At 36.3% G+C, this 27,650-nt stretch overlaps 3 protein-coding genes across 3 annotated transcripts in view; 1 reads left to right on the top strand and 2 right to left on the bottom strand.

Moving 5' to 3' along the window:
- The window catches only part of LOC147760410 (uncharacterized), a 150,741-nt gene that overhangs the window by 60,220 nt on the left and 62,871 nt on the right, over nt 1–27,650 (bottom strand). The window lies entirely within an intron of this gene.
- LOC147760415 (phosphatidylinositol 4-kinase beta-like) lies at nt 609–19,346 on the bottom strand. The gene is made up of 15 exons (XM_087019257.1): nt 19,098–19,346; nt 10,609–11,661; nt 10,368–10,485; nt 9,575–9,712; nt 9,109–9,263; nt 8,723–8,895; nt 8,327–8,417; nt 7,838–7,977; nt 7,106–7,330; nt 6,515–6,667; nt 5,364–5,546; nt 4,502–4,767; nt 4,104–4,239; nt 3,621–3,741; nt 609–3,313 (listed from the first exon to the last, which is right to left on the bottom strand). The coding sequence occupies exons 2-15, from the start codon at nt 11,552–11,554 to the stop codon at nt 3,129–3,131; spliced, it is 3,030 nt and encodes a 1,009-aa protein (XP_086875383.1). The 5' UTR covers nt 11,555–11,661; nt 19,098–19,346; the 3' UTR covers nt 609–3,128.
- Nucleotides 19,371–27,545, top strand: LOC106154898 (F-box only protein 9-like). Its single transcript, XM_013529443.2, has 14 exons — nt 19,371–19,537; nt 20,121–20,351; nt 20,712–20,769; nt 21,435–21,524; nt 22,135–22,171; nt 22,363–22,477; nt 22,761–22,862; nt 23,145–23,206; nt 23,470–23,555; nt 23,801–23,914; nt 24,350–24,468; nt 25,073–25,180; nt 25,610–25,692; nt 26,091–27,545. Exons 1-14 carry the CDS (start codon nt 19,535–19,537, stop codon nt 26,194–26,196), a joined length of 1,314 nt encoding a protein of 437 aa, XP_013384897.2. The 5' UTR covers nt 19,371–19,534; the 3' UTR covers nt 26,197–27,545.

The following is a 27,650-nucleotide window of genomic DNA, read 5'->3' as shown; positions in this document are numbered from 1 at the left end:
GTTGACTTCTGGTAAGATTTAAAAGAACGTATATATATGTGTACACATGTGCATCTTTTGGTACGTGTAAGCAGTTGTAGTTCTAAAATAGCGTGAAACTTTACTTTGAAACCGTGACTTGCTGTACGCCTTGTTTTTATTAAAGCACCTGTCTTGTCAGTTAGCTTTATGTCAAATCAGTGACGAAGTAGTACTCTGATTTAGATAGTGCTAGTCCAATAAGAAATATGTCTCAATCTTCATTGCGGCATTAATCATTCAAATGAAAGTAGTTGGTGACAAAAGTTACATATATAGAGCACGGAAACGTCTACATTAAATGTCTCCTAAATATCTTGATTTGTACCGCCATGTACGAGTTACATCGTGTTCAAATTGATACTTCAAGCAAAATAAATCCTTTTTACATAACTGCACAGTAAGTTTACATTGTTTGTTTCCTTACATTATATCTGCACGAAATATTAAAGGTTCGGATGCATCGTCATCCGTAGTTCGATTTAGGAACAATTTATTTTCGCGCAACGTTTCCGGTAAAATATGATGTATATTTATGCAATATAATAATAATAATAATAATAATAATAATAATAACTCGACCGCCGATCTGATTATTCAAATGTTTGATCCATTTATTTCATCACTACATGCTATCAACACTTAGCACCAAAAACAAACACAATCACCTTAAATATACAGTACAGACGCACGCTCCAAGTGCAACCTGAACACATTATCTGCGCCGTTATCCTCATATCAGTTATGTCTGGCAAATCCCATTATAACGCAGATAAAATCACACCGCTCATAACTTCTCCGGGAAGTTTTAAATAGTTGCTCCATTCCTCTTACGGTCAAATAATAATTGCTTATGTACAATGAAAACGCACACCATGTTCGATGTAGTACTTCGCTAGGAAAACGTATTTCCGCGTGCTGCCATATCTCCATGAATAAAAGACGCACTGCCAGCTATCGACAAATCAAGTTCATTACTAAATGCCCTTTTTTCTGAGTTCAAATCTTATCCGATTAATATCCCATTAATTTTATATCCTGGCACTTACGCTTGACAGCGCTCCTGGCAGTAAAATATGATTACTAACTGCCAATTAAAATATGGCCAATAAAATATTTATAAGTATTCTGATTGGACAAATACGGCTGCTTAAGTGTTACGCTATTTTCATTTGGCGTCACCGGCTCTTTATCAATTTCAGGAGCAGATATACAAATATTCAAATACAATATACTTGTTTAGTATATCTTTCATGTTTTGTAACTTGCTTTCTTCTACTTACGGGATCCCATAATACTGGAAAAATATCAGAACATACCCTATAATTTTAAATGCATATTCAATGTTCATAATTTTACATAATTCATTTACTGATGAGAAATTCCCCGCATCCGTTATGCGTCTACCGTCTTCTTCTCATCAATTTTGCATTGTTGTGCCAATAATTAAACCAGATAATACCTTATAATATACTAAATAATTAATTAACTAAATGTTACCTACTTCCGCCTGCTTCAACTAACCAAAAGTCTACTGAACTGGCTGAACCAATGGTTGAATGCTGAACTTTGAAGTTACCTCTATACCTTATCCTCTTTCTAAATCTAAATTAAGCATGGACCACGTTCTGCAACACGACATAACAGGGTAAACTGTTCAAGCAGCCATAAACTCTGCACTCATCTAAATAATTGTGCAGAGATCACAGTCAAACTAGGCATGCCTACACTGTATTAGCTCTAGACCTCTTCATATCGATGCAAGAGAATTAACAACTGGTCACCAAACATAACTCTCTAGAAAATCTCTAATTATAGCATTATGTTATTTTTCTTTCTTTTTTTTTTATGACCCAGAAGTCTACCTAGAGTACTGTATCTTTAATGCTGAAAATAAGTAGACATTGCATGTCCTGTTTTCATTCAATGTACAAAAATATGACCTCATTAAAATAGCATTTTTTGTTTTATCAAATTTTAATTCACAAACCTCACCACTGCTACACATTCAGTTTGCCCTAAGTACCTTTCTTACAGCCGCATTCACACAGGGACTTACTTAAACCAGAAATAGTCAGACAACCATCCTGTCTAATACTAAAGGTTAATTCTACCTTCCACCAAATTGTATAGCTGTCAATTTTAAATTAAAACATTACTCAGTCTTTGGAACTTTTACCTTTTTTTGTAAAACAGTACAAACTCTGTCATCTAAGAGGGGTGCTACACTTCTGTTTTGGATCTAGGATGCTTAATTTTTTTTTTTAATTTATGTCTTTAGGCTAGAATACTTTTTTAGGTGCAAACCAAATCTTGGCCCAAGTAAGTCTGTGAACATGCCTCAGTTTTGAAAAGAAGGGGTTAGTTTGACATAATTTATCCCAATAATTGGTCTAACCTTCTTGACGAAAATTTGTGACCCTAGTTAAACCAATAAAAGTCCAAATTAACCAAATATTATGTCCATTTTATGACAAGAAAGATTTGGCTATGATAACTTAAGTGCAGTGAAGATATCTTGAACTCAAAGTATTGCCTAAGTTTTTGTCTTAAATTTTAAACCAAATTCTGGGCTTATTTTCTTTGCTGGAGCCAATCACAAAAAGAAAGCTTAACTGCCAATAAGTGCAGCCACTCTTGCAATCTATCCTTTTCCTAGAAGTCTGTCAATCAATGGCACATCATAAAATAAAGGCTGGACTAGGACATTTTTCTTTCTCTCTTTTCTTTTGTATCTTTTTTAAATCTCAAAAATATCTCTTGAATCCAGATTTTGAATCCTATTATGTTCAAAGGTGAAAATATGTGCAGAACAAAAAGCCAATTAAGAGGCTCGTACAACTGAGCCTTTGAACTACTGAGATGTATCTATTATAATCAAATTATACCCTAATTTAGAGCTTTTAAAATAGCCTAAGAATCTTGACCTCATCTTTGAATTCTCAATAACATGAACCATTTTATATCACTGATGAAATACAACCTCCCTTTGAGTTAGACTTCTTGCTCCATTCCTCAAATTTACACAAGGGATAAGTTTACATAGGATAAGCTGGCAGACACAGACTTTCCTTTTTTTTTTTTTTTGTTCATTTTTTTTTTCTTTAATTTTATAGAATCCCATTAGTGATATACTGGAACCCGTCGTAGAGTTTAGTGGTCAGGGAGTGGAGACTGGATTCCACCATGTTGTCCACCAGGAGTTGCAGTTGCTCCTCCGTCAGATTGAGGTGAAAACGTTCCTTCAGAGCACGGATTGTGCTGATACCCTTACCAAAACAGGGAAGCTGAGAACCTGGAAGTGAGAACATTAATAAACCGATGTGGAAAATGTTTCTATAAATATAACAGAACAGTTGAAAACATGCAAACAATGATATTTGTGCAAAAATTGTACATAAAAAAGAGATCAGAAATGAAGAGATGAACAACATTTTAATTTTAAACAGAACAAACATTTTTATTTGATAAGACTTACACTCTAAACTTAGGTCCATAAGAAATAATGGTTTAATGAAGGGTATTAATATAATTCAATATTCAATGTGCACACATAAAACAGATAAAACTTTAATTTTATTCTTCGTTTCACATTTTTTTACCTGTCTGCATTATCTCCACCATGTTTAATATTTTCTCCAGATGTTTTCTTGTCACCACAAAACCTTGCAGCATCAGAATCTTGAAATACTCAAACATGTCACTGCCATAACCACCCATGACCTAGAAATATTTTACCAATCATGTTATCCTTAAATGTTTGCTGCTGATCACAATAACTGGAAGAAACACAATCCACAATTTGCAACCCATTACTTTTTGCTCTTGACTAATAACTACTTAGAACAATCTTAAGCAATAATGTAGACCACAAATATTTGCTGCTGATCAATACCTTTCATACATGTTTTTGTAACTTTTTGTTTTGATATTATATTATCTGCCATCATGGTAGAGGATTAAACAATTATTAATGTACCACTGTCTGACAAAAAATCACCTTAATTAGAACTTTTATTGTAAACATATTCTTCAAGTAGGACTAAACTATATTATCACAAAATGATCAAAGATTCACAAAGTACCTCCACAAATTCATAAGTGAGCTTGAAAGGGGAGTTCTCAAAGCCTAGGTTCTTCCCGGGAGAGCTGGAGAGGATAAAACCAAAGTCTATGTGGATGATGTGTCCCTCTGCATCCAGGAGGATGTTGCCATTGTGCCTGAAGTAGAAATGAGAAAGAAAGATGATGATTACATTAACGTGAAAGTTCCATTTTTTGTATCCATTAATTTGTGATGATATCAGTATTTTGTAGTAAAAAGTAGGTATTTCAATTGGGAAAGGTGAGATTTTGTTTTGATGTACAGCCAATAATGCATTGCTACACCCTCATCTGGAATACATGACAGCATCCCTTGCTAGCTCTTGGCATGATATGGAGTCTACTGGCCTTGTAACTTCGTAACTTATGCACTACTTACCTGTCCTTCACCTGCATTAGGTAACACACAAGGGCATAACCAGCGCAACTTGAGACAAAATTCCTCTGGGCTTCCAGAAACTCTTCACTATTAGGAGGTCCATATTCATGCACAAAGTATTCCATTAGAGACATTTTGCTCTGTTTCTTAATCTGGTGTAGCGAGACTGCGTTGACGATAGGCTCGATCATGCCAGAGTCGTTGGAAAGCACCAGGATGTTGTAGGGTTTCACCCACAGAGGAATTCGTTCCTGCGTCCAGATGTTCTAGAAGGCAAATGATAAACATCATGTGAGTTTAAAAAGCCAAACAAAACAAACATCGTAGTATTTATATTATTCCTCTAAATATGTTCATGTTCAATCTACTTGGACACACACACACGTGCATAAACATATGGAACAGTTAATATTAGTGTCCAGACAACAGACACACATGGATATATACACACGTATCCTGCACATTACAGTTAAAAATGAAACCACACATATGTATGCAAACACATACACAAAAGTGATACCAAAGATGCTTTTGCCCTTTACCATACAGTGAAAGTGTGTGCAAACCTGTTACTGTGTAAGAACTTAAAATACCCCAGGCACACAGGCACACAGTCTCTCTCTCTCATGCACACACACACACACACGTGCGTGCTGGCATATCAGATGCTAGTAACTGTGTCAGAACTTAAAATACCCCAAGTATATATAAACAGGCGCTCTCTCTCTCTCGTACACACACACGCACGCACGCACGCACGCACGCACGCACGCACGCACGCACGCACGCACGCACGCACACACACACACACACACACACACACACACACACACAGATATAACAGATGCCTATGTATACAAACCTGTAACTGTGTCAGAACTTGGAATGCCAGTAACTCCTGCCTCAGGTCATCTCCACACTTGATAATGGCCGACAGCAGCCTCCAGTTTGGGAGGTGACCATAAGGGGACGACTCCTTAATTCTTCGCTCCTTTTCGTGCCATGGTTCTTTAAGGGCAGCCGCAGACGGGTCTTCAGGGTCCCGCTGGAACATCAGAGAGTTAAACGATTAATCATTCATCTTAAATAAACACATACGAGTGACATTTTCTCCAGTGAGTGATCATTAAATCTGACAGAGACCAATACACCAAAGCCACCTCATCCGCCACCACAAACGTGATGATTCAGAATTTTATTTTCACCTGCCCAGGTAGGTTTATAGACAACAAGGTGAAACTTTGTAAACTATGGATAAAAGATGGAAAAGTAGAAAGCTTTCAGGACTTTTTATCAAGAGTTTACAGTTTCACCTTGTTCCTTGTGATTCAGAATGTTTGCATATTTTTATAAGAATGTATGTATTTTACAACACCCAAATGCAACTGGAGCTTTTTAACAAAAGTTAGTAACAAAAGTTTCTTTTGGAGGCAAGATTCCAATTGGAGAATACTAAAATGTTTTTTTTTTCTTTTTTTCCCTTCTGAATCACTTGTGTTGGTAACAGCCACCACAATCATGTATCCCACCACTTTACAGTCCTGCTCAGACATCTTCATATTTTTAGTAAAAAGATGGACAGTAGATGACGAAAACCAAGTTATCTTAGACATCTACTATTTAAGTTTCTAATACCATCCATTCGTTCCATTTTTAATTTTTTTTTTTTTTGTTTTTTTTTTTGTTTTTTTTTTTTGTGAAAATCATGCTATGTGGTCACAACATAAAAGAACAACAGGGAATTGGTATGAATGTTACTATCTGGATTAAATACTGATTAAGAGGAAAGAACTCGGAAAAGGCACATATTTCAAGAAAAGCAGAGTCCAAACCCAGGAGCATGAGAGACATCCAATGTTAGTGTTAACATGAACCCTTGGGTGCTTATATGTGGATGGTCAATAGAGGGACACATTTCAAGACAAGCCTAATTCCATGCCTTACTCCACACACACGTTAACTTTCAATTTTGAATGTCTTTTTTAAGATTTTGTGTGAGCAGCTCTGTACTACCTCAAATTTAGTCTTTGGGGCAGCAATGTTCTCTGTAAGCCTCCTGCGAATGTCACCAGCTGCAATATAAACAGGTTCCTTGCTGTCCACGCTATTGCTGCTCTCCATGGAGAATTGAGACAGCGTGTCGCTGGACCTAGACCTTGCTGCAAACTGGAAAGAAAAGTGGCAAAAATTGCTACAAAACACCTTCCCATACATCCCCTTATTTTGTGCAGAGCTGGGGGGAAAAAGGTGAGGGAAAGACAAAATAGGTAAAGTCCTAAAAGCCCACTCATAACCGTGTAAAGTAAATGAAAATAATATTAAGGTGATTATGATTTGGAGTTGTAATAGGTACTGAATTTGTTCTTGCCTTGAGATTGCTTCTTACTTTTAATTTTTTCATATATGTACTTGAAACCAGCATGTTGGGAATCTAATAGTTAACTTAAAAACATGTCAAACTTATCAATGTGAGACAAACATGAAGCAACAAATTATGAAGGATTTTTTTCTTCTCTGTTCAGTGGACAAATAACTTCCCTAAAAAGTGTGTGTGACTGCATGGACACTCCATACCATTCCAGCTCCAGATGACCTTCACCTTACCTGTAAAATATCATCATCTTCCTGCGACCAGCAGTCTGCGTCATCAAAATCATTGGACATTCCGTACAGGTTAAAGTCAGACCTGGGGGAACAGTTGGCGTAGTGCAGGGTGAGATCCTCCTCTGACTTGGTAAACCTCAGTGTGTTCTCCAGGATCTTAGAGGGCACTGGGGCTGTGTGGGAGTTCTCACACTCCAGGACTTCTACATACACTAGGTATGGGGCCTGTTTGGAATAGAGAGAAAACTGTATTGTATTGTATTGTATACTTCTACATACACTAGGTATGGCGCCTGTGTGGAATAGAGAGAGAAAACTATATTGTATTGTATTGTAGACTTCTACATATACTAGGTATGGTGCCTGTGGGGAATAGAGAGAAAACTGTATTGTATTGTATACTTCTACATAAACTAGGTATGGCGCCTGTGGGGAACAGAGAAAACTGTATTGTGTTGTATTGCATTGCATTGCATTATATTGTATTGTATTATATCCATAAGAGAAAGAACAGGTTACATTCATGTATACATGAGGTGTTTTTAAAAACTTTTCATTCACATAATTTTGATTTTATTAGTCAATCATTTTATTTACCTTTTGTGTGTGTTTGCATGTGTGTGTGTGTGTGTGTGTGTGTGGTGAAGAGGAACAGAAAGGAGCTTTAAAATGCAACATAAACCTCAACACTGAGTTCACCACTGTAACAACCACAACTCAACCACATCTTACCTTCTCCTTGGAGTTGAGGACCACAGCAAATGTCTGTGGGATCCTGACAACATGGTGGTTGGTGTTGGAGTGGATGGGGAGCCAGATACGCGCGGGCAAGTTCAAGTTCATTGAGGCCAAGTCTGCTATGAGGCGAGCAGCTGGGAGGTGGGAAAAAGAGAAAAGTGAATTATTAAAGTCAGAAGTTTTCCTTCTGCTAATAACTGTCAGGGGTGGTTCCAGAGATACTTTCTGAAAGTCTTCCAAATTCTCTTTGAAAATTGGAAAATTCTGATCATCTTCCAGAAGACCCAGAAGACGGTTTCTGTCCACCCCTGCTAGTATCCAAAATTTGTACTCCAAAGATGAAAACTATAAATAGCGAGAAAATTCAAAACAACTAATAACATTTCCAACTTTCCTCCTTTACTGTCCAGTAACTTTTTAAAATTAAGTTTACGATTGGCTCAGACAGTGGCTAAGGTCATAGACTATAGCCCAGGCACTTACTTCTCATCTCTTTTGTCTGTAATGTTTGTAACTTCTTCCCAATATTGATGAAGGCTTTGACAAACTCCAGTTCTGGGAGCAGGCGTGGGGCCTAAACATATTAATAATAATAATAAAAATAATAATAATAATTATAATAACATTCTACTCAATAATACAAATTAATGATTCTGAATCAATTCAAAGAGAAGAATTCTGTTTCTGAGTCGATACAAAGAGTTCAAAAATATCTGAAGTTAACAGTTTGAGTGTCATTAGAACTGAGCAGTTTATGACAGAAGTTTGCACATCATAGCTTTACTCTAACTAGTCCTCATTCATAAGTTTTTTTAAAAAATTAATACTGAAGTCCAACTAATCACAAACCTTATCATAAACTAACAGCCAAGAACTTACATCACAATGGCACTCTGTCATCTTCCCAATGAGGTCATTAAACACACCCTCGGAACTCTCGTGGCACTTGCAGCCGCTGTCGAAAGCGCGACCTGACGAGAGATCTCCCAACATACTGCGCATGCTGGTCAGACTGCTGCTCCTCTTCAGGGGTGTGGGCTGCAGACTACATCCTGGGGGAGAAATAACAAAATATATACACCAAATCATAATTAACACACTTAAAACAGTAGAGAGCCCCCAACATACGACACCCTTGTGGAGAAGTTATAAACAAACAAATCAACACAAATCAGTGGTGCAATCAGCAGTAATAATCTAACTTAATGGTCAAGACAAAAAAAGTGACAGTGGGGAAAAATTTCAGATAAGTTCACCATTCTTACCAGTGACATCAGACACGGCTCTCTTATGTGTTTTCTTAGACGGTGTCCCCGGGGAGCCAGCCTGGTGGTGATGGTGGTGATGTAGGGGATACAGGGGGTGGGTGTGGCTGTGGGAGGGACTAGGGAGGTCAGACTGAGCCTTAGGGTGGCGCGGCCTGGAATGAAAGATGAACATTTTATTAAAAAGAAAAAAAAATTGCTTTATTTAAAAATCTTGTTTAGAATATGAGAGAGAGAGAGAGAGAGAGAGAGAGAGAGAGAGAGAATCATTAATTAAACCTGCAATAATATGGAAAGCATGTTATTCTGACTTGTAGTTGTGTTAATAACCTAAATTGACTCAATACAATGTATAGGAGTTAGTGAGATTGACTAAGTGAACAGTTTTAGCAGTCAATCACACCAAAAGCAATATGTGTGCGCGCGCACGCGCGCGACAGAGAGAGAGAGAGAGAGAGGGACCAACCTAATTTCCTCATTCATAATCATGTTTTTCAGCTTCACGCCCTGAGAGTTCCGCCATGATGGTTTCCCAATGACATCAGCACAGTAGGCTGTTAATAACCACGCTGCCTTCAGTGAGAAATCAACACTCTCTCTGCACCTGTCAACAAATCAATAACAGCGACGTTGTCACAGATTCCAATACACAGTAATCTAAAAAAGTACTCAGAGAGAGTGCATACATCTCAATTTTCATTATTATCAATTAACTAATTTATGGAACACATGATAAATCTTATAAATTTATTCAAAAGCTAGCCATTTTTGTTCCATGGTGCTTATTTCACCAAACCTATCCATAACTTTTTGGGTTAGGCAATTAAATGTATAATATGTCAACAAAAAAAAAAAGGCAAAAGCATAATCCCCTTGGAAGAGGCACGTACATCAAGTAACTCAACACAGATGCAAATGAATAATACTAATTTTAGAACACAGCATGCACTGAAGAAATGTAGACAACAGGTTCATTTACCAGAATCAGAAAAACTATAAATCTGACACCATTAGACTTCCTAGTGCAGATCGTTCTAGGGGTACATGCTTTTAGAGTCAACTTTAAATTACAATGTAAAATTTTCCTAACTAGGATGAATTCTGAACTAAGATGAAATTCAAATTCTGTGAATTTTTAATTCCCCCCCCCCCCCCCACCCTTTTACTTCTTTCAAAATAAAAATCATTAAACAAGGATTTTTTAGCTCCACAAAGTAAGAAGAAAATTCTTTAGCAAGAATTAATGTCCTCCTATCTACCTGTGTATGATATAAGGATGAATAGCCTCCGCCACATCCCTCATGTGGATGTACATGTTAAGTAGCTGTGGCAGATATAGGTCAACATTCTCTGGGGGAAAGCTGAACATCCGGTTGCCTGAGAGGGAAAAATATCAAATTAATTTGACACATAATTTTAAACAACTTGCCTCTTACAAACATTAATAATAATGATAATAATAATATAGTAAAAGCAAGCAAAAATTGGGCAAAAACATACCTATATAAGACTGTACCCCTGGCTCCTTCGAGTTGAACAAGTATGTGATGGCAATCGACATGTCAAACAGTTTGGACTCAAAGAGCCTCAGTAGCCAGGACTGCTTGCCCTGCGCCTTTTTTAGTTTTGTCTTTTGGCCATGTGACTGTGGTGACCTCTGGTGTTGGTGATGGGGATGATGGTGGTGATGATGGTGATGGTGAAGGGTATCTTGCTTGCTCCCATGACTTTTATCATTTTGCACCAAGGCGTTCTCGTCCTTGGGGTTTAATTCCAATGTTTCTAAATTCAATTTTAAGTGGTCTTTGCTTGGAGAAGTCTGAGAAGGCTTGTGATTGGTCAGGGCTGCACTGTTTAAGTGTCCCTCATCTTGTGGTCCCGCTGAATCGTTTGACTCCCGTTTCCTCGGCCGTTGCACGTCGTCGTCAAGACTGAAGCTCACCCTCCTAGTGACTGGGGGAGGGGATTTCAAGTTACAAGCACAGTGCACCTGAGGCTCACATTCTGTGCACATCTGCCTGGGCGTGGCTACGCCAATGACATTGTCACTACTTCTTTCCAGGTTTTGATCCTTGCTTATATGTAAATCTGCATTTTCTGGATAACTAACAGGAGGGGTGGCATTGCCGTTACCATGAGTGGTACTATCTCTAGACTGCTCTTTTGCGAGAGCCAGATTAACCGGATTGTCCGAGATCATCTTTGAGCAAGGTTTAATAGTCGTATTGCACTGTACATCATATCCATTGACCTTTTCACCTTTGACCTCTGAGGTCATGACATGGCCTTGAACCTCTTGAGACTTGACCTCCAGACAGGTGGTTCTGATCATGGTGCCACCTAGTGGTGTGTTTGAGTTAATACAATCGTGGGCCCCACACTTTCGGCAAGTTAGATGAACTGTGGCATGGTTGTCTATGATGACATCGTCTTCATTGTCTGACATTGTAATTACAGCTATTACCGCTGTTGTTGGTGTGACTGATATTGCTATGGCACACTGGTAATGCAGTTACTGTATCAGGCATCACTTTAATCTTTGACATTCGTTTTCTGAAATAGAAATGATATTTCTGATTACCTTCACAGTGATGAAAATAAATTCTCTTTCTTCACAGTTTACAACTTCACATGTCTAACTCTCTCATGGGTCATTGCTCCCCCCCCCCCAACAATAAATAAATAAATAAATAAATAAATAAATAAATAAAATAACATTTGGTCCTGTCAATGAAATTCACACACTATATTTGCACATAGAAGTAGTCTCTACTTCTATGATTTGCATAATTTTCACTTGTTCCATTTTTCCCTCCATGTTTTATACTTTGGGACCCTTTCATGAGGAGAGAAATCAACAGTAAGTAAAAAAGTGATACATAGCAGTTATATGTAAACATCAGACATGTGTGCAACATTGAACCAAATATTCACTATTTATGTAACGTCCCAATGTGCCTTGTCCAATGTTGCTTCCCTCAATAAAGCAGCTAAAGCTAATTTGGCCTGTACCTTGTAGCAGACCTTATTGTTCCTTTACAAGTCACAGTGATCAACATCTCAATGCTATAATAAATGACCAAGGTGATACTTCAACTGCCTGATATTTCCAGAAGAAGTATTCAAGCATTCCACCTTCAGAATACCATAGTTTCTTGCGTCACAGTGCAGGCATACCATAGCATGCATTCCTAGGCGTCATTCCTCAGAATCCTGGAGTTATTTTCTTTTCTAGGAAACATATTAACTCATCCTACATGCAAACATGACGTTGTTAAGAAATCCTAGAAATACAGCAGTTACAGTAATTTCAGTTAAATGAAATATATTGTGTGATTTACAGCAAGAAAGAAGGGTCATAATCTCATTTCAGAGAAAGAGAAAGAGAGAGAGCTGACACTAGTATACAAAACTCAATATTAATTATGAAGCAAAGATCATATGATTATTCATATAAACAATACCAAGATATGTGGCATGCAACTTTAACAGTCAGTATTTTGAGATAACCCCTGACATACCAATTGAATTTCCATGTCACACTTTTTGACACTACTGCATGTACTAGTACTAGTACCCCTATCTTCCTCCAATGTATACACTGATTTTGCAATTATCTTTGTTTTAAAATCCCTAACTGCAGATAAATATTAATAGTTATGTAGTTTATCATGGTCTGTGAGGTCCTTTCCCCTGCAAATAATACTAGCTATAGTCTCCTGTAGTAGCTACATGTACAATACAGATCCTTTAAATATATCCTGGCCCAAAATTCGATAGGTTATGCTAGTATCTTTAAAAATACTTCCTCAGTTGATGCACTAGTACCTGATGAAGATGAGTCACTCTGATATAAAAACCTCTCCTCTTCATACCTGAAAGTAAACTATTACCTAACACTCAATGTCTTTGTTACCTATCAGAGGGCACAAGTCCTGTTCCATCAGGTTGTGGTATTTGTGGAATGCTATACATTGGGGAGAACCATTAACTTGGTATCCTGAACTGACCACAGTTTACTGTGGAATATGGCTGCAATGTTTAAGGGTGGCGTGTTTCCAGTGAACTTGGGTGAACCGGACTCAAGTGAGAATTCTCTGACTGTGAAACTCATATATATTCCTTTTGAGAACTCCTATACACAATAGAGAAAGCCATTAACTAACCACAGTTTCCTGTGCAATATGGCTTCAGAATGTTCTAAGGAATCACAAAAGCCATGTTTCTTTCCAGTTTCCAGCTTGTTGCAAACTCCTTTCTACTCTGATTCTTATGAATGCAATACTGCTTAAATATCATTTGCATATCAAATGCAATTTGTAATAGCTAATCCAAACAGTTACCTCTACTACCTGTCAGACTTCATAAACTACACATCAAACTCAATAGATCTATAAAGTCCATGTGTTTAAGTTCAAAAATGAAATATATACATACTAGTAAAGTAAATGATCTAAAAGTAAGGGTACATTTTCCAGTCAAAAATAAAATGAAACTAAATCAATGTTCAGGGCTAGACACTAACTTTTGTGAGCAACTGTCCTTCGGACAGGTGCTCATATATTTGACCTGTCCGATTTTCAATCCAACCTGTCCACAAAACCAATATTTTTTTCTATTCATACCTTTGAACTTTGTCAATTAATACGTGTAGTCATACATTTAAATTAATGTATATATTACCAAAACATTCAGTCATATGAGCCCCGAAAATGCACCTTAAAGTGAATTTATGTTCAGATAAAAAGTTGTTTTTTCATACTTGTGAACTCCTGAAGATTTAATCTTGCATATAAGTCTGATATTTAACATCAGGGCTTCTCCTAGGGTTTGGGGTACAGGGTCTACTAATTTAAGTCTGCAATTTGATAACTGATTCACATGAAGTTTAACCAAAGCTAAAAAAAAAAAAAAAAAACCTGAGCGGGAAGTGGGGAGGTGGTACTGTTAAAATAATTTTATAAAAATATTCAAATTTTATAATATTTGAATAAAGTTCAATGAAAATTATATATATTATTTTATTTATTCATTATTTTATATTCATTTTATAATACTTTACTTATATTTATGTCAACAATTTAACTTCTTAAGGGGTTATCACATGTTTGATTTTTTAAAAATATATGAATTAAATAAAATCAGCATAAAAAGGTTCCCCTTCTTTCTATTTAAATTCTCATATTTGTTATTACTTATTTCTTCCTTACATCAGTATAACACTGGTATATGAGAGCAATGTTAATTTATCATATTCCAGCACTAAATTTTAAACTGTAAATAACAGAGGTGATGCTAGAGTCATTAAAGAAAGCATCATACAAAATTTCAGGTTATATTTTGGCAAATAAACAACATTTCAACAAGATCTTCAGTCCCAAAGATTTCACTTTCTATAGTGAGTAGATAGCATACCACGTGCTTGATTGACAGGCAGTATGTTGCCTTGACAACGAACTAGATATAGCCAGTTCATCCAGTCCAATCTGGCTCCAGCACAGTACTTGTGTAGTTTCTGTTTTTGGAAGTGTCTTTATTACTAGAGCACGTAGATTTTAACAAAATAAATGTTCAGTAGTGAACCTGATATGTGAATAAATTTTGTCTGATGAAGTTCTGGAGGGTGTTCACTTTCATAATTTGGCGGTAAGTTTGCTCAGAATTCGTTTTGCGACTGCGTGTGTTTTGTGCCAAAAGTAGGTCACTCTTTTCAATGTTGTCTAGGAAGAGGCAAAAAGACGTTAGTATGCAACAAAAAATGATTTTTTAAAGATTTTTGATCCAAATTTCTCATAAAACATGACCTGTCCGTCGGACAGCCAACCCTGCAACTTCACCTGTCCGAACTGAATTTTTACCTGTCCCGGACAGGCGGACAGGCGCTAATGTCGAGCCCTGATGTTTTACCTCTGTGAACCACGTTTTGTTGCACGCTCATTTGTAACAGGTGATTCCTAGAAATGGGCCTCAGAATGGCAGAATGTTACCCAGCAGATCAATAGAAAAACTTTATTTATAGCCAGCTTTATTGATTATCTTTTCATTCTGTTTGACAGAGTGGGTGGAAGTGGGTGAGGAGGGGAGGATGAGTAGTTGGTTTTCATTGTTCTCTCTCTCTCTCTCTATATATATATATAAATGCAGCTCAAATTATGACGCGACATAAACAGATAGGAGAAAAAACAATTTAGTAACTTTTTTTTTTAAAGTAGCTTCCCTCTTCACAAAGTATAGGGAAAGCAATGTACTAGTACATCCTTACAAGTACTAGTTGTCTTATCAATTAATGACACAGTTTGACTTGATTTAATGCTAACTGTATGGCAAAAAAAATAAGCTGGCCTTCTGAGAAGGTTCCAGCTCTGCCACAGGCAACTCCCAAGTATCCATAATCCTAATATATAATGCTAGTTTGACTGAAGAAATTGTGAAATATTTTACTTTTTTTAATCAATATATTTGACAAAATTGTTTATGTGGATAATCACTTGATAATTTTACTTTGAGTTGGAATTCAGCCAATACTTCATGGCAGAGTCAACTGTAAGTCAACAACTCATTTCATTATCACAGACAGGGCTCTCTAAGACCCCATTCCCATAGATTTTAGATCGATCTATCCCTGTGGGGAGTCTCACTAGATTACTGTCAGCTTAGTCAGCTTAAGCATCTGTCCCGCCTACTAAAAGCTGTAAGGGGGTAATTAACTATGGTTTGCGCTAGCTTAGGCTGACTGCAATTTAGCGTGAACCCCCAGGGAGTTAGGTCGATCTAAATCTAAATCTCTGGATTGATCTAAATCTTGGAATGCATCCTAAGCATATATTTCAAATTAAAATCAAATTAAAAATTTTATAACACTGAAAAATGAGTGCAAAACACAGTTAAAACATACATTGCACATCTCTACTGAACCTGCCCAATCTCAAATCATCACCACCTTTGACTTATAATTACTAGTATAGAAATGAAGACACATACTGAGTCTTGTTAAATAATTATATTACTGGTTACACTCGTAGGTCAGTTGTAATATAAGGGGTCACTCAGAATGAGTCAGGACGCAATAGCTACTGCACACTAACTCCAAGGGGACTCTTGTTAAATACAATCAGATTAACAAACTAACACACCTCCTCTTGTTACCAACTTCACAATCACCAGCTTTCTTGTATTTCACTCAACATCAGGGGGAGGTGGGTTAGTCTGTTAATCAGACAGCATTCAAGGAGAGTCCCCATATAGTAAGTGCACAGTAGCTATTGCGAGCTAATTCATTCTGAACGAACCCTAAGAGTGAAGTCTATGCAATGAAGTGACACTGCTTACTCCAGTATTCACATATGCTCTCTTCACATACATAGTAGTATGCCCTCTAATATTAATTAGCATATTAATTATGGTTATTATGTATGATAGGCTATATTTTTCTCCTCACACAGGCTCTAAGGGAGGGACCAAGTTTATTTTCTCTGGATTTTCACAATCTGATATTCAAATTAGAATGTTTTAAACAATTGGCTCCTACATTTATTTTCTTTCTTTATAGATTGACCGTCTTATGGGGAAAAACCTGCAATCTCTCTCTCTCCCCAATTCTCTGTCTCTCTCTCTCTCTCTCTCTCTCTCTCTCTCTGGTCAAGGTCAGGTCAAATGGATCTTAATTTAGTGATCTTATCTGATTTCCCTTATAATCTACTTTTAATCCAAGATTATCCTATTGATTATAAGTTTACTAATATGCGTGGTAAGGCAGCTTAAAAGATAGGATTCCCAAGGCCACATCTGCTTCTGCTGCATTTCACTGATCATGAGGAAGCAGAAAGATGAGCTGCACACTAAGGTCAGTAGCAGTACTTGATGACTGAATTCACATCAGGTTTCTGTTCATAGTTTTTTTTTTTTTTCTAAACAATCATCAACATTAATATCCAACAACAAAAATCAATAATTTTATACATGAAATAACTTGATAAATTAATAAACAAAAGTACAATTAAATAAAATTTGTGCACAATTAAGTGTTCAAATTCAATATATTATCATTATCATTATTTAGCATTATTATTATTATTATCAACAATAATACTAATGATCATATTCACAATAACAGTCACAGTTCTAATTTTAAAAATTTATAATAACAAGAATGACTTTTACCATGCTTTTCTAAACATTACCCCCCCCCCCCCCCCAATAAAAAAATTAACCAAACACAGTCCACTTGCTCAAATGAATATGCTTTCATTCTGACAGGCTCAGCTGCCACAAGTACAGGCTACGTGTGTGTATGTAACACAATATGTCTGGGAAGTAACAACACAAGGCTGCACTGAGTCATCAGCTCTACATGTGACTCTGAACACTGCGCTAAAAATGAAATAAAAAACTGCTTACACAGTTGCAAGGTTCACTACAGAATACAATTTCCTCTGGCTAAACAAAGTGAAATTCAACTGAAATCTTAGTTTTAAATCAAAGTTAAACGCAATGAAGAACTGGGCAATTTGGTGCATGTCCAAAGCTGGGTCTTGGATTTAATATTCTAGGTTTGAATTGACAATGAAGGAATCAGGTCAGGCCCCCATTTCATAAAACAAACTAGAGGTCATTTTTGTTCGGGAGGGGGAGGGCAGGGGTGAGAGAGCTAAAAGGGGGCCAGGCTGCACTAAAATTAGAAACACTGTGCATTCTAAAGTAGGTACAGCACTACTTCATTTTCCATCATTTCAGATTATGGTGACATGCATCACATTAAACACTGCTCCCACCCCACACCACCTCACCCTACCCCCCCCCCCCCCCCCAAAAAAAAAAAAAAAAAAAAAAAACGTGTGTGCATTTTCCCTTCATCAAATCTACTCTCAAATATTTGCTTATATCTGCAGTTCCATTAGAAATTATCTAATCCGGATTGTGATGCTACATACCATTTGGTTTTGAATTCCAAATATACATCCCAGTTATCAATATTTTCACTTTCGGTCACCGTCCACACAGATAACAACTGCAGAGTCCATTCATAATTTCAACTTAATGAACTGAAAATAAATATCTAACATGCCCACACTGCCTCCTGAATCTGGATTTAATAAAGCTGTGTGTGATACTAACATGTATTTATATTCAAAACTTCATTTCATGTTATAAATAGCCATTACTAAGCAACCAAAGTGATATTATAGGTAAGCTGGATATAAATCATTTACAGCACACTATTTAAATCAAATCAAAATGAAGAATTGCCAGATTTATTATTATTTTACTTAAAATTTTAGCCATTTTTTTTCCTTTCATCCTATCTGTGAAACAGGCCCAACATCAACATGTAAGAGATAATTACTGATTTGTTTTGTGTTGAGGTAGTCAGAAAGCTTTGGTCTTAAACACAATTAATCATTTTTCCTCAACATTTCATATCTAGTCACAAACATGAACAAGTAGATCGCCAACAGACTGACTGAATCACTGGATCACAAAGCACATCATATATCTCCATTAATCATGACCCTATTCCTCCTATATTATTTCTTCCCTATGATATATAAATGGGGGTTAGGTACAAATAAACTAGAGGCACACTGTAGTGAGGAGTGAAGGTCTGAATGTCTTGACTAGTAATTTATCTTCACTGACTTCAGATTAGAAAAAAAATGCAGCATATGCAACAGATGATAACTGGTAAAATCATGACTTAAACCATTACGCTCATTAGGCTTTTCCAGCGTATTGTCGAAAAGGGAAAAACGAAATTAGATCGCAAACCATGTTTCTGTTTTGTGTTACAACCTCTGACTTGGCAGTAATCCTGACTGTGGAAATGATCTTGAAAACTTGGACCCAAGTTTTGTCAAAGTTGTCCAGCTGAACACGAAGAAATACGGCTATCACTCAACCAACTATCATCAACTGAAGTATTACACTTACCCCATATCTCTGCATCTTAAATCTTGCTCAAGTTCAGAGTTAACAAACACCAATCAACCTACCATTTGTACTCGTAAATGTCCATCTAACTGCAGCCATCGGTGGGTTTTTCTTCCTTTGACAGCGTATGAGGAGACCGCAGTGGAACTATAAATTCCGATCTTGCATCCCTGAAAATGTTTCACTCCAATGATTATTTTCGAATTCAGCTTGCATAACTCAAAGTCCTGTGCTATCAAATTTCACTTTGTATGTTAAACATGAAAAGAATAACATATAAATGCCAAACTACAGTAAAGTTCAACACTTGATGTCTGTCTCTTCGCCTTAGCCTCGCAATCGATATCATTTCACGTCATTTCCTTCGTGTTCTCCATTCTTCCCTCTATTCCAAAATGGCGGCTTTCAGGAAGGCCAGATTGTTTTTTAGTTCCGTTATTTGCTTCACTTGCCGTGAACTAACCGCCTGAAAGAATAGGACAACTGAACATTTTATGCAATGGTAAGTGAAGCATAATATTACAAATAAGTGCAGGACTGTCAAGTAGCATTTTAACCTTTCCGACTCAATTTGAGGGAATATGCTCCCCTGACCCTGTTCTTGCCAAGTAAACTGGTAATAAGATTTGCTAGGCCATGCTAAGTAATAGTGGTAGTAAAAGGGTGGATGTTTTTATCCATGCAATAGAATAAGAATCAAAAATTTGTATAAATCAAATTCCAGAACCTGCATTACATTACATTACATTACATTACAGTCGTTGCTGAAGTTACTGTAAGTTCCAGAAATTATATTACCAACCGGAATCAATTTGATTTATACACACTTCTGACGATAACAATAGTAATTCAAAACTTGTAGTTCTAGTGGTGATTTTCCATGTATAATATAAATGTGTTAATAAATTATCTAGCTATTTTAACTAAATTTGATTATGGACTCCATTTAGACATCAGCTAGTACTAAAACTAAGGGAATCAAGAGGATACAGGTGCTGCTTTCAAAATAAACTTTAACTCACTTCCTATGAGACATCCCATATTTAAAACACCAGTGTGTACCAGTATTCCCCCTTTTCTTGCAGGATGAAAATGCCATACGAACAGCTGGGTCTGATTCTTCTTCAGAGGATGAGGAACAAGAGGAGTCGGAGGAATCGTCTAATATTCAAGATCAGCTGCACAAATTCAGATCACAGTGGCAGCAAGAGTTGAAAAAAGGTCAGGGTCAGAAGGGTGTCAGGTCAGGTCAAGGTCAAGATAATGGCCCAGGAAAAAAGTCAACAGAGGATGTGAATGTAAATGATTTTGAGAAGGTAGGGCTTACGTATAGCTGGTCTCTGAGATTTTGATATTAAAAGCAAAATGTTTATCCATATTAATATTCCAAGTATCAGAATATATAAGATATGAAATAAAGTTTTAAGTCCAGTGATCGAGTCAGTTACAGTACGGGAAAGTTTCTTTCGGGCAAACATTTTAAATTTGTTATAGTGGCTATGTTATTTTAGACATATTGGAAATTTGAAATTAGTCAAGGTAAATGTTGGAAAAAATAATGAAACATTTTCAATTTCTTTAGCCGGTCAGTAAGAATATGTTAAGCAATTGTCTAAACTTTACTATGTTGAATTTATACACTTTATGTTATCAGAATAATATTATTTTTCGTTTAGGCTAGACGTCTGTTTTTGGTGGGAGTGAATGCTGAAAAGTCAGGAATGTTGTTTGAAGGTAATTGTCCCAGACATCCATAGTAAGAGGCCATTCAGAATGGGAAGAGCTGAGTGCTAGCTGGTCTACAGCCTGAATATGGCAGACCTACATGAAAGGAAGACCTCTTAATCGTGTAATGGTCTCTCTCCGCCTCTTGCACGCCCCCACGCATCATCCCTGCAGGGGCACTAATTAAATCTCGGCTCAATTTTACTGGTTGTGGGCCAGCTAGCACTTAGCTCTTCTCATTCTGAATGTTCTCTAACAATGCTGTTTGGACTGTAGGTAGATTCTATAAGAGGTGTTTGTGTTGGGGGGGTTCTTCTCAACCAGTGCTTTGACCAGAAGAATATAATTAGATGCAAAACTTGTTACATAGCACAGGAGGAGTGAAGACTTTCTTTACTTGGAAATATGCATATTCATGTCACCCCTCTGATCCTATAGCATGATGAGCTGTTTATAATTTCTATTTAGCTGTCAGGTATTACCAACAGGCCGTCCAGCTGGTGGTACATACTAAGGGAGAGGTAACACCTCTCGGATTCTATAGTCTTATCTATTTATAATTTTTATTTAGCTGTCAGGTATTACCGCCAGGCCATCCAGCTGGTGGTACAAACCCAGGGGATGGTATCACCTCTCTTATTCTATAGTCTGATCTATTTATAATTTCTATTTAGCTGTCAGGTATTACCGCCAGGCCATCCAGTTGGTACCAGACATAGAGTTCAGGATAGAGGAGCTGAGAAAAAACAAAGTCCGGAAAAGAGGTAAGTACTAGCCCAGCAGGGGAATGTTTCACATAAGTATTTTACCCAAAAAAACTGAAAATAGGTGCATACTTTAAGATCAAAGTTGTGTCCTTTTATTTTATGAAAAAGCAGTTGTCTGATAAAATGAAAGTGTCGCCCAGATTTTGCTGATAAAGTCGTTCCTGAACACTGTGATGTATTCTAACCTCAAGTGAACGTAATGAATATGATCGCTAAATGCAGGGCTACGTAACTTGAAAGCATCGCGCATTGCGACCGAGCGCAAGAGTCTCAATTCCATAACCCCCTTATGGGGCAAGTATGGGCAAGTTAGGGAATCGTGACGCTAACGCTCGGTCACAACGCGCTTTTGAGTTACGGGGCCAAGATGAACAGATCAACACCCCTCTTCCTGGTGTTGACTACAATGCAGAAGAACTGGTACCTAAAACATAAGTTACATTGGGAAAGAGCCCTCAGGAAACAGTGCCAGTGGTGAAAGTGAAAGCATCGGAAAACACCAACAATATATGCATGTTTGCAACAATAATTTAATATTCGTTTTGCAATATTAATTTTTATAAGATAAAGATTATTACTTAATAATATTTTGCTTTTTTCCCCTCAGAGAGATTAGAAAGCAGTAGTTCCATTGGAAGTGCAAGGTAGGTTGACTAATTACGTGTATCCAAAGGGTGATACATTTCACCCAGACTAATAGACCCCAACCTTAACTTTATTTAACTTGATTAACTACCAAATATGTACATGATTTACTTTGGAATATTAAATATTATGTCACTGTTTATTTATTTATTATTATTATTTGTTTGTTTGTTTTTCATTCTCCTGTAAGTGGCCAGACTGAAGATGAGGAGGAGGCAGACTTGGACGATCTTGTGCAGCATTTTCAGAAACTGCGTGTGCGTCGTGATGTGAAGCACGTGTGCGAGGCAGAGTACGAGCAGCAAGTATGTGTGTGACAATTTTCATTAATAACAGAAGTCATTTGAGTTGGACTTTCTAAGCTTTTGCTTTTGAATGTGGCATTAAATCAATAGTCAACATGTTATAATATTTGGCAATAGAATTTAGATTAAGATTAAATTATACCAAATTCTTTGATTGGTAATTATGTATGTGTATAATGTTGAATATTTGTTCTTTTAATTCTAAAGCTATTTACCTTGTATAAAGAAATTCACCACTCACATGAAATTATAAAATCTGCATATAAGTTCATTTTTTTTCCAGAAAACCCACATCTCTGTTTTACCAGTGGAAGTATTAATGTACATATTTAAATGGGTCGTATCAGATCAATTAGATATGAGATCCTTGGAACAACTCTCTATGGTAAGGACACTTTTTCTGAAGTTCTGATATTTATTTATTCATATAGTTATTTATTTATTTATTTATTTATTTTCACCTAAGGGGCATGATGGCTCAACTCTTCATTAAGGGGTGTACAACTTGCCTTTTACCAGCAGCTCTCATACAAAAGACGCTGAAAAACATATTTTAAAGGCTATGACTACGTAATTACAAATTACTATACTGTGTATGTGTATACTATATTGATTGTGTATACTATACTGATGGGAATATAATGTGGGATTATTGTGTACATTACAGGTGTGTCGAGGGTTTTACCTGTGTGCCAGAGATGATGAACTCTGGAGGCTAGCCAGTCTCAGGTAATATATAAGAGACCAATCTTTTTAACTTTTTATAAGGGTATGAATATCAGTGATCTCCACCACATGTCATGTTATTTTAAGCTTGACTAGTGTATTACTTACAGAAAAAAAGAATAAATAGATGATAAAAGACTAGACATTTTACGAGATAATTGAATAATTGAATGAAGAGTGACATTACTAGTACCTAGCAGTTTTATTTATTTATTTATTTATTTATTTATTTATTTATTTATTTTATTCAATTATTTATTTGGCAGAACCTGGGGTTTGAACTGTGAGCACACTGAAAGTGAAGGTTCCTGGAGACTGCTGTACCTCAACAAGCCTCACGTCCATGTTCACGGTAATATTGTGTCATGTTCAGACAAGTTAAAAGTTCAAACAATTTTGGTCCTGAATTCTGTAGTCATGTTGGTGTATTACAGAATGATAGCACTTGCCCCGCATTATGTTTTGCCATTCTGATTTAATGTACAAAATTATGACACTTTGAAATTTCAATTTTTTGTTAAAAGGGACTTTTCAATTAATGGTTTTTGTTCACATTTATTTGAAATACATATTGTAAACCCTAATACTTTATCTTAGGATGTTATATCAGTAAGACTGTATACTATCGCCCTGGGGAACCCAGTTTAGACAGCTTCTACAGACCCTGGCACTCTGTGGAGTACTACAGATATGCAAGATTCTTTGCTGATGGTGAGATTCAGGGTGATCTCTCTCTCTCTCTCTCTCTTCATTCAGACCTGTATAGATTAAAAAAAACATCATCAAAAGATCACACTGTTATGACTGAATAGTATGGAAATATGATGATATGTGTTACTGTTAGGCTTATTTGTTTGGTCAGAACACGACCCTTTTCTGATGTGTTAGTTGTAGTCTCTCTCTCTCTCTCTCTCTCTCTCTCTCTCTCTCTCTCTCTCTCTCTCTCTCTCTCTCTCTCTCTCTCTCTCTCTCTCTCTCTCTCTCTCATTAATGCATACAATAATATAAATACATACAAACACTTCTTAAACATGCTACAAGTAAAAACTATCTGCATATATACTCCAGCATTGAAATGCATATGAATGCATTTAACAAGTGACCTTCACCTTGGTCTTCATGACCCCTGACCTAATGACCTTTCAGGCAACATGCTGCTCCTAACCACAGCTGATGACCCCCACACAGTGCTCCCCAAACTGGTCTCCAAGCACTACAGGACCTCTGGCATCATGTACGGCTACTACAGACTAGTTGGGAACAAGGTGAGATTTTAAATATGTTTTCTCAATCAGTTTTAGGCCCCATTCAGAATAGGGGACTAACTAGTTCGAGGGTCAAATGTGGCCGACCCACTTGAATACTTCCCCACAGGATATCTATTCAGTGTCTACTAGTGGATTATATGGCAAGCTTTAGGCCGCGTTTCTAAAAATCTAAAAATTTATTTGCGGTATCTTGTGATCACGGTCTGTGCCCTGAATACCCGCGGCGTAATTACGGGCAGCGCGAGCCAGTTACTTCCAAAGCTGTAATTAATTCTCTGCGCTGCCAGTAATTACGCCGTGGGGTATTCAGGGCACAGACCATGATCACAAGATACTGCAAATAGATTTTTAGAAAATAGATTTTTCATGTGAACGCAGCCTTATAGTGGGTCGCCATATTTGACCCTCGGACTAGTTAGTCCCCTATTCTGAATGGCACTTTAATCTTATACCCTTAGATAGAACCAAGCAATTTTGTTGTCCTTAAAGATACTATTAAAATTATACTTATTACTGATGAAATGGTCTGTACTATCTGTACTAGTTGCTATCTAGATTGAAATTCCTGGCTCATGGTTGTGGGTTGTGGTATCTTGTTTAGGTTACTGGGGTACTGAGGAGAAGCAACAATGCCGATACAATTGTCAGCAAGTATAGACGCAGAAAACAAGAAGCACAGCAAGAGCATGAGGAACGTGTATTTCATGTGGTACGTTCTCTCTCTCTCTCTCTATTTCAATTTATCTTTTTCTTTCTCCCTTACCATTACCATTTTACAAAGTAATGAGTATAGCTATGAAATAACTGGCTCATTCAAATTACTGGTTTTTTTAGAAAGTAAATGTCAGCCAGAGGCTCAGAAGAGGCCAGATCAGGCCCACTGCTGTACAGATCTAAATTATGTCCCAGAAAACATATTAATTTATTTAACTGGCAATGTACAAATGGGAAAGTTGTGAATTGATATTTTTTGCCTTCTCTGGCATCTTACAAAGTGCTGGAAAATAGGTATTATTTAATCATCACATCCTCTTCAGTGTATGAATTAAATAGGAACTAAAAGAGAATACAACATCTCTATTTTTTTTTTTTTTTTTTTTTTTTTTTTTTTTTTTTTTTTTTTTTTTTTTTGTTTCAGGATTTCATTCTGAGGGATCGTGGTGGAAGGCATCGTAACACACAGCTGGTGTGGGAGCACTATTCTGTTCATTCTGAAGACAGGTAGGAGACAAAAGTATTCACATTGAAAACCACATAATCTCTCTGGTACAGCACACACTATGTGCTTGTGATTAACAGATTACTAAGAGTGCTTTGTATGTATAATTTGATAATTTTTGTTTATTTTTTAATTTATTTGTTAATGAGAAGACAGATGCAGGTAAAAGGAGAAAGATATTGATATTTTAAGTTGGAACCAAATCTGGCAAATACATGTATATTCAAGGGTACATAGTAACAATGACAAACAAGTAAAACTACTATTATATTTAAGAATAACAAACATTTTAGCTTTTTTTATTCATTACTATTATTTTTTCAAAGCCTGTCATGATTGAAAACTCAATTTTACTTAAAAGGAATTGTCCTCTTAGGAATTTATTTTTCCTTATTTTCAGATCTGTTCACCATGAATTTGATGTGAACAATGAAAACCAGTACCCCAATTTTTATTACTCCAGAGTGAAGAGTTTCACACAATCCTCCAATAGACCATTAGAATGATATGCAAGCACACATTACATTGGATGATACAGCTTATTTGCTTGTAACTGATTCGCTGATTGGACAACAGAGAAGTTGGGCAATGCAGCTTTAATACAATCTGTTGACTATCCAAGAGTTCATATAGATATTATTGCCAAGACTTTTTTCCTTTGTTAAGAAAGAGATTATTTTACCTTTTTATACAGGTTTCCTGTGACTCATGTCTGACGCCTTCAGTAGAATACATTTGAGAAGAGGTCTTTCTCTCTTTCTTTCTTCCAGCAAACGGAGTTGTAAAGAAAATGCTGAAAAAGAAATAATATTATTAATATGAATTGTTTTCGGTTTTCCTTATAAATCTTTTATTTGAATTTTTTTTAAAAGTACATTGATACATTTTATGGTAAGATCTTCCGGTGCAGTATGCTCCATTTTCAAAATTTACAAGAGCCTAAAATAGGGATAGTCTATAGCTAATTATGATTCCCAAGATTTTAGTCTTGACTTGCCTTTTATGACTGTGAAATGTTTATTGTCCAATATAGATTGAGAGAGATTAGACACCTGCTATGAAAATATCTGGAATTTTTCAATTTTTCAGTAAGATGGAGAAGGAGGGTGCTGTAGTGTTTGATTTCATATTAACACAAATAATTCAGTTTTCTTTGAAGTAGTTAATTTAGCCATGTAACGTTGAAAGATAGGAATGCACATTCTGTTTTGTTGTTTTAAATAATGTACTTGGACTTTTTGTTCTCTTATGCAACTTTTTATCCTTTTCAATTAAGGTCGGTTTAATCTAGAATTAATTAAGATGCAGAATTCTAATGCAAGTAGTTTTATTATTTTGAATCACTTTGTAGTGCTGTTATTTTTTTATTATGTTCAGGTATTGTGAAGTCTGCTGGTTTCTGATATGGTGCAATGGGTAAAGACTGTAATGAAATAAAATTTTGGCTTTGGAATCTAGGCTTTGTAGAACTATTTTTAAATATGTGTACTTTTTTGAGTGGTTGTGCTCTTGTAAGTTGTGAATATGATTTCATTGAAGTGATTATTTTTCTTTTCTTGAAAAAAGTGCAAGAGTTAGCACTTTGAGTGATGTGATATTAAAGATTGTGGAAGACAACTCTCTAATGTTAAGAAGTTTTGCTTTCAACTACATTTACTTTCATTTTTTTTACATGATTTTAGGTTTGTCTGAATATCTCTAGAAGCACAATTTACAATTTGTAAATCAAGAATGAACGATTTTCTTATCTAGTGCATATAGCACAATTGAGGTCGATTCTAACACAGTAAGAGATTTTATTTCATTCACTGTAACAGTTTAGAAATGATGGACTGAAAATAAAGACAAGCCTATATTCTGGATTTATTGTCATGAAGCACATTCCCCAATTCGTAAAATGTCCAAATTGAGTTCTTATGCATATTGAACTGCAAGCATAAAATACAGCATGGGTTTAAAA

This window comes from Lingula anatina, chromosome 8 (genome assembly GCF_051362555.1).
Source record: "Lingula anatina isolate TDL-2025a chromosome 8, LinAna3.0, whole genome shotgun sequence".
Classification (NCBI taxonomy): domain Eukaryota; kingdom Metazoa; phylum Brachiopoda; class Lingulata; order Lingulida; family Lingulidae; genus Lingula; species Lingula anatina.
This window is presented reverse-complemented; position numbering and strand designations above follow the sequence as displayed.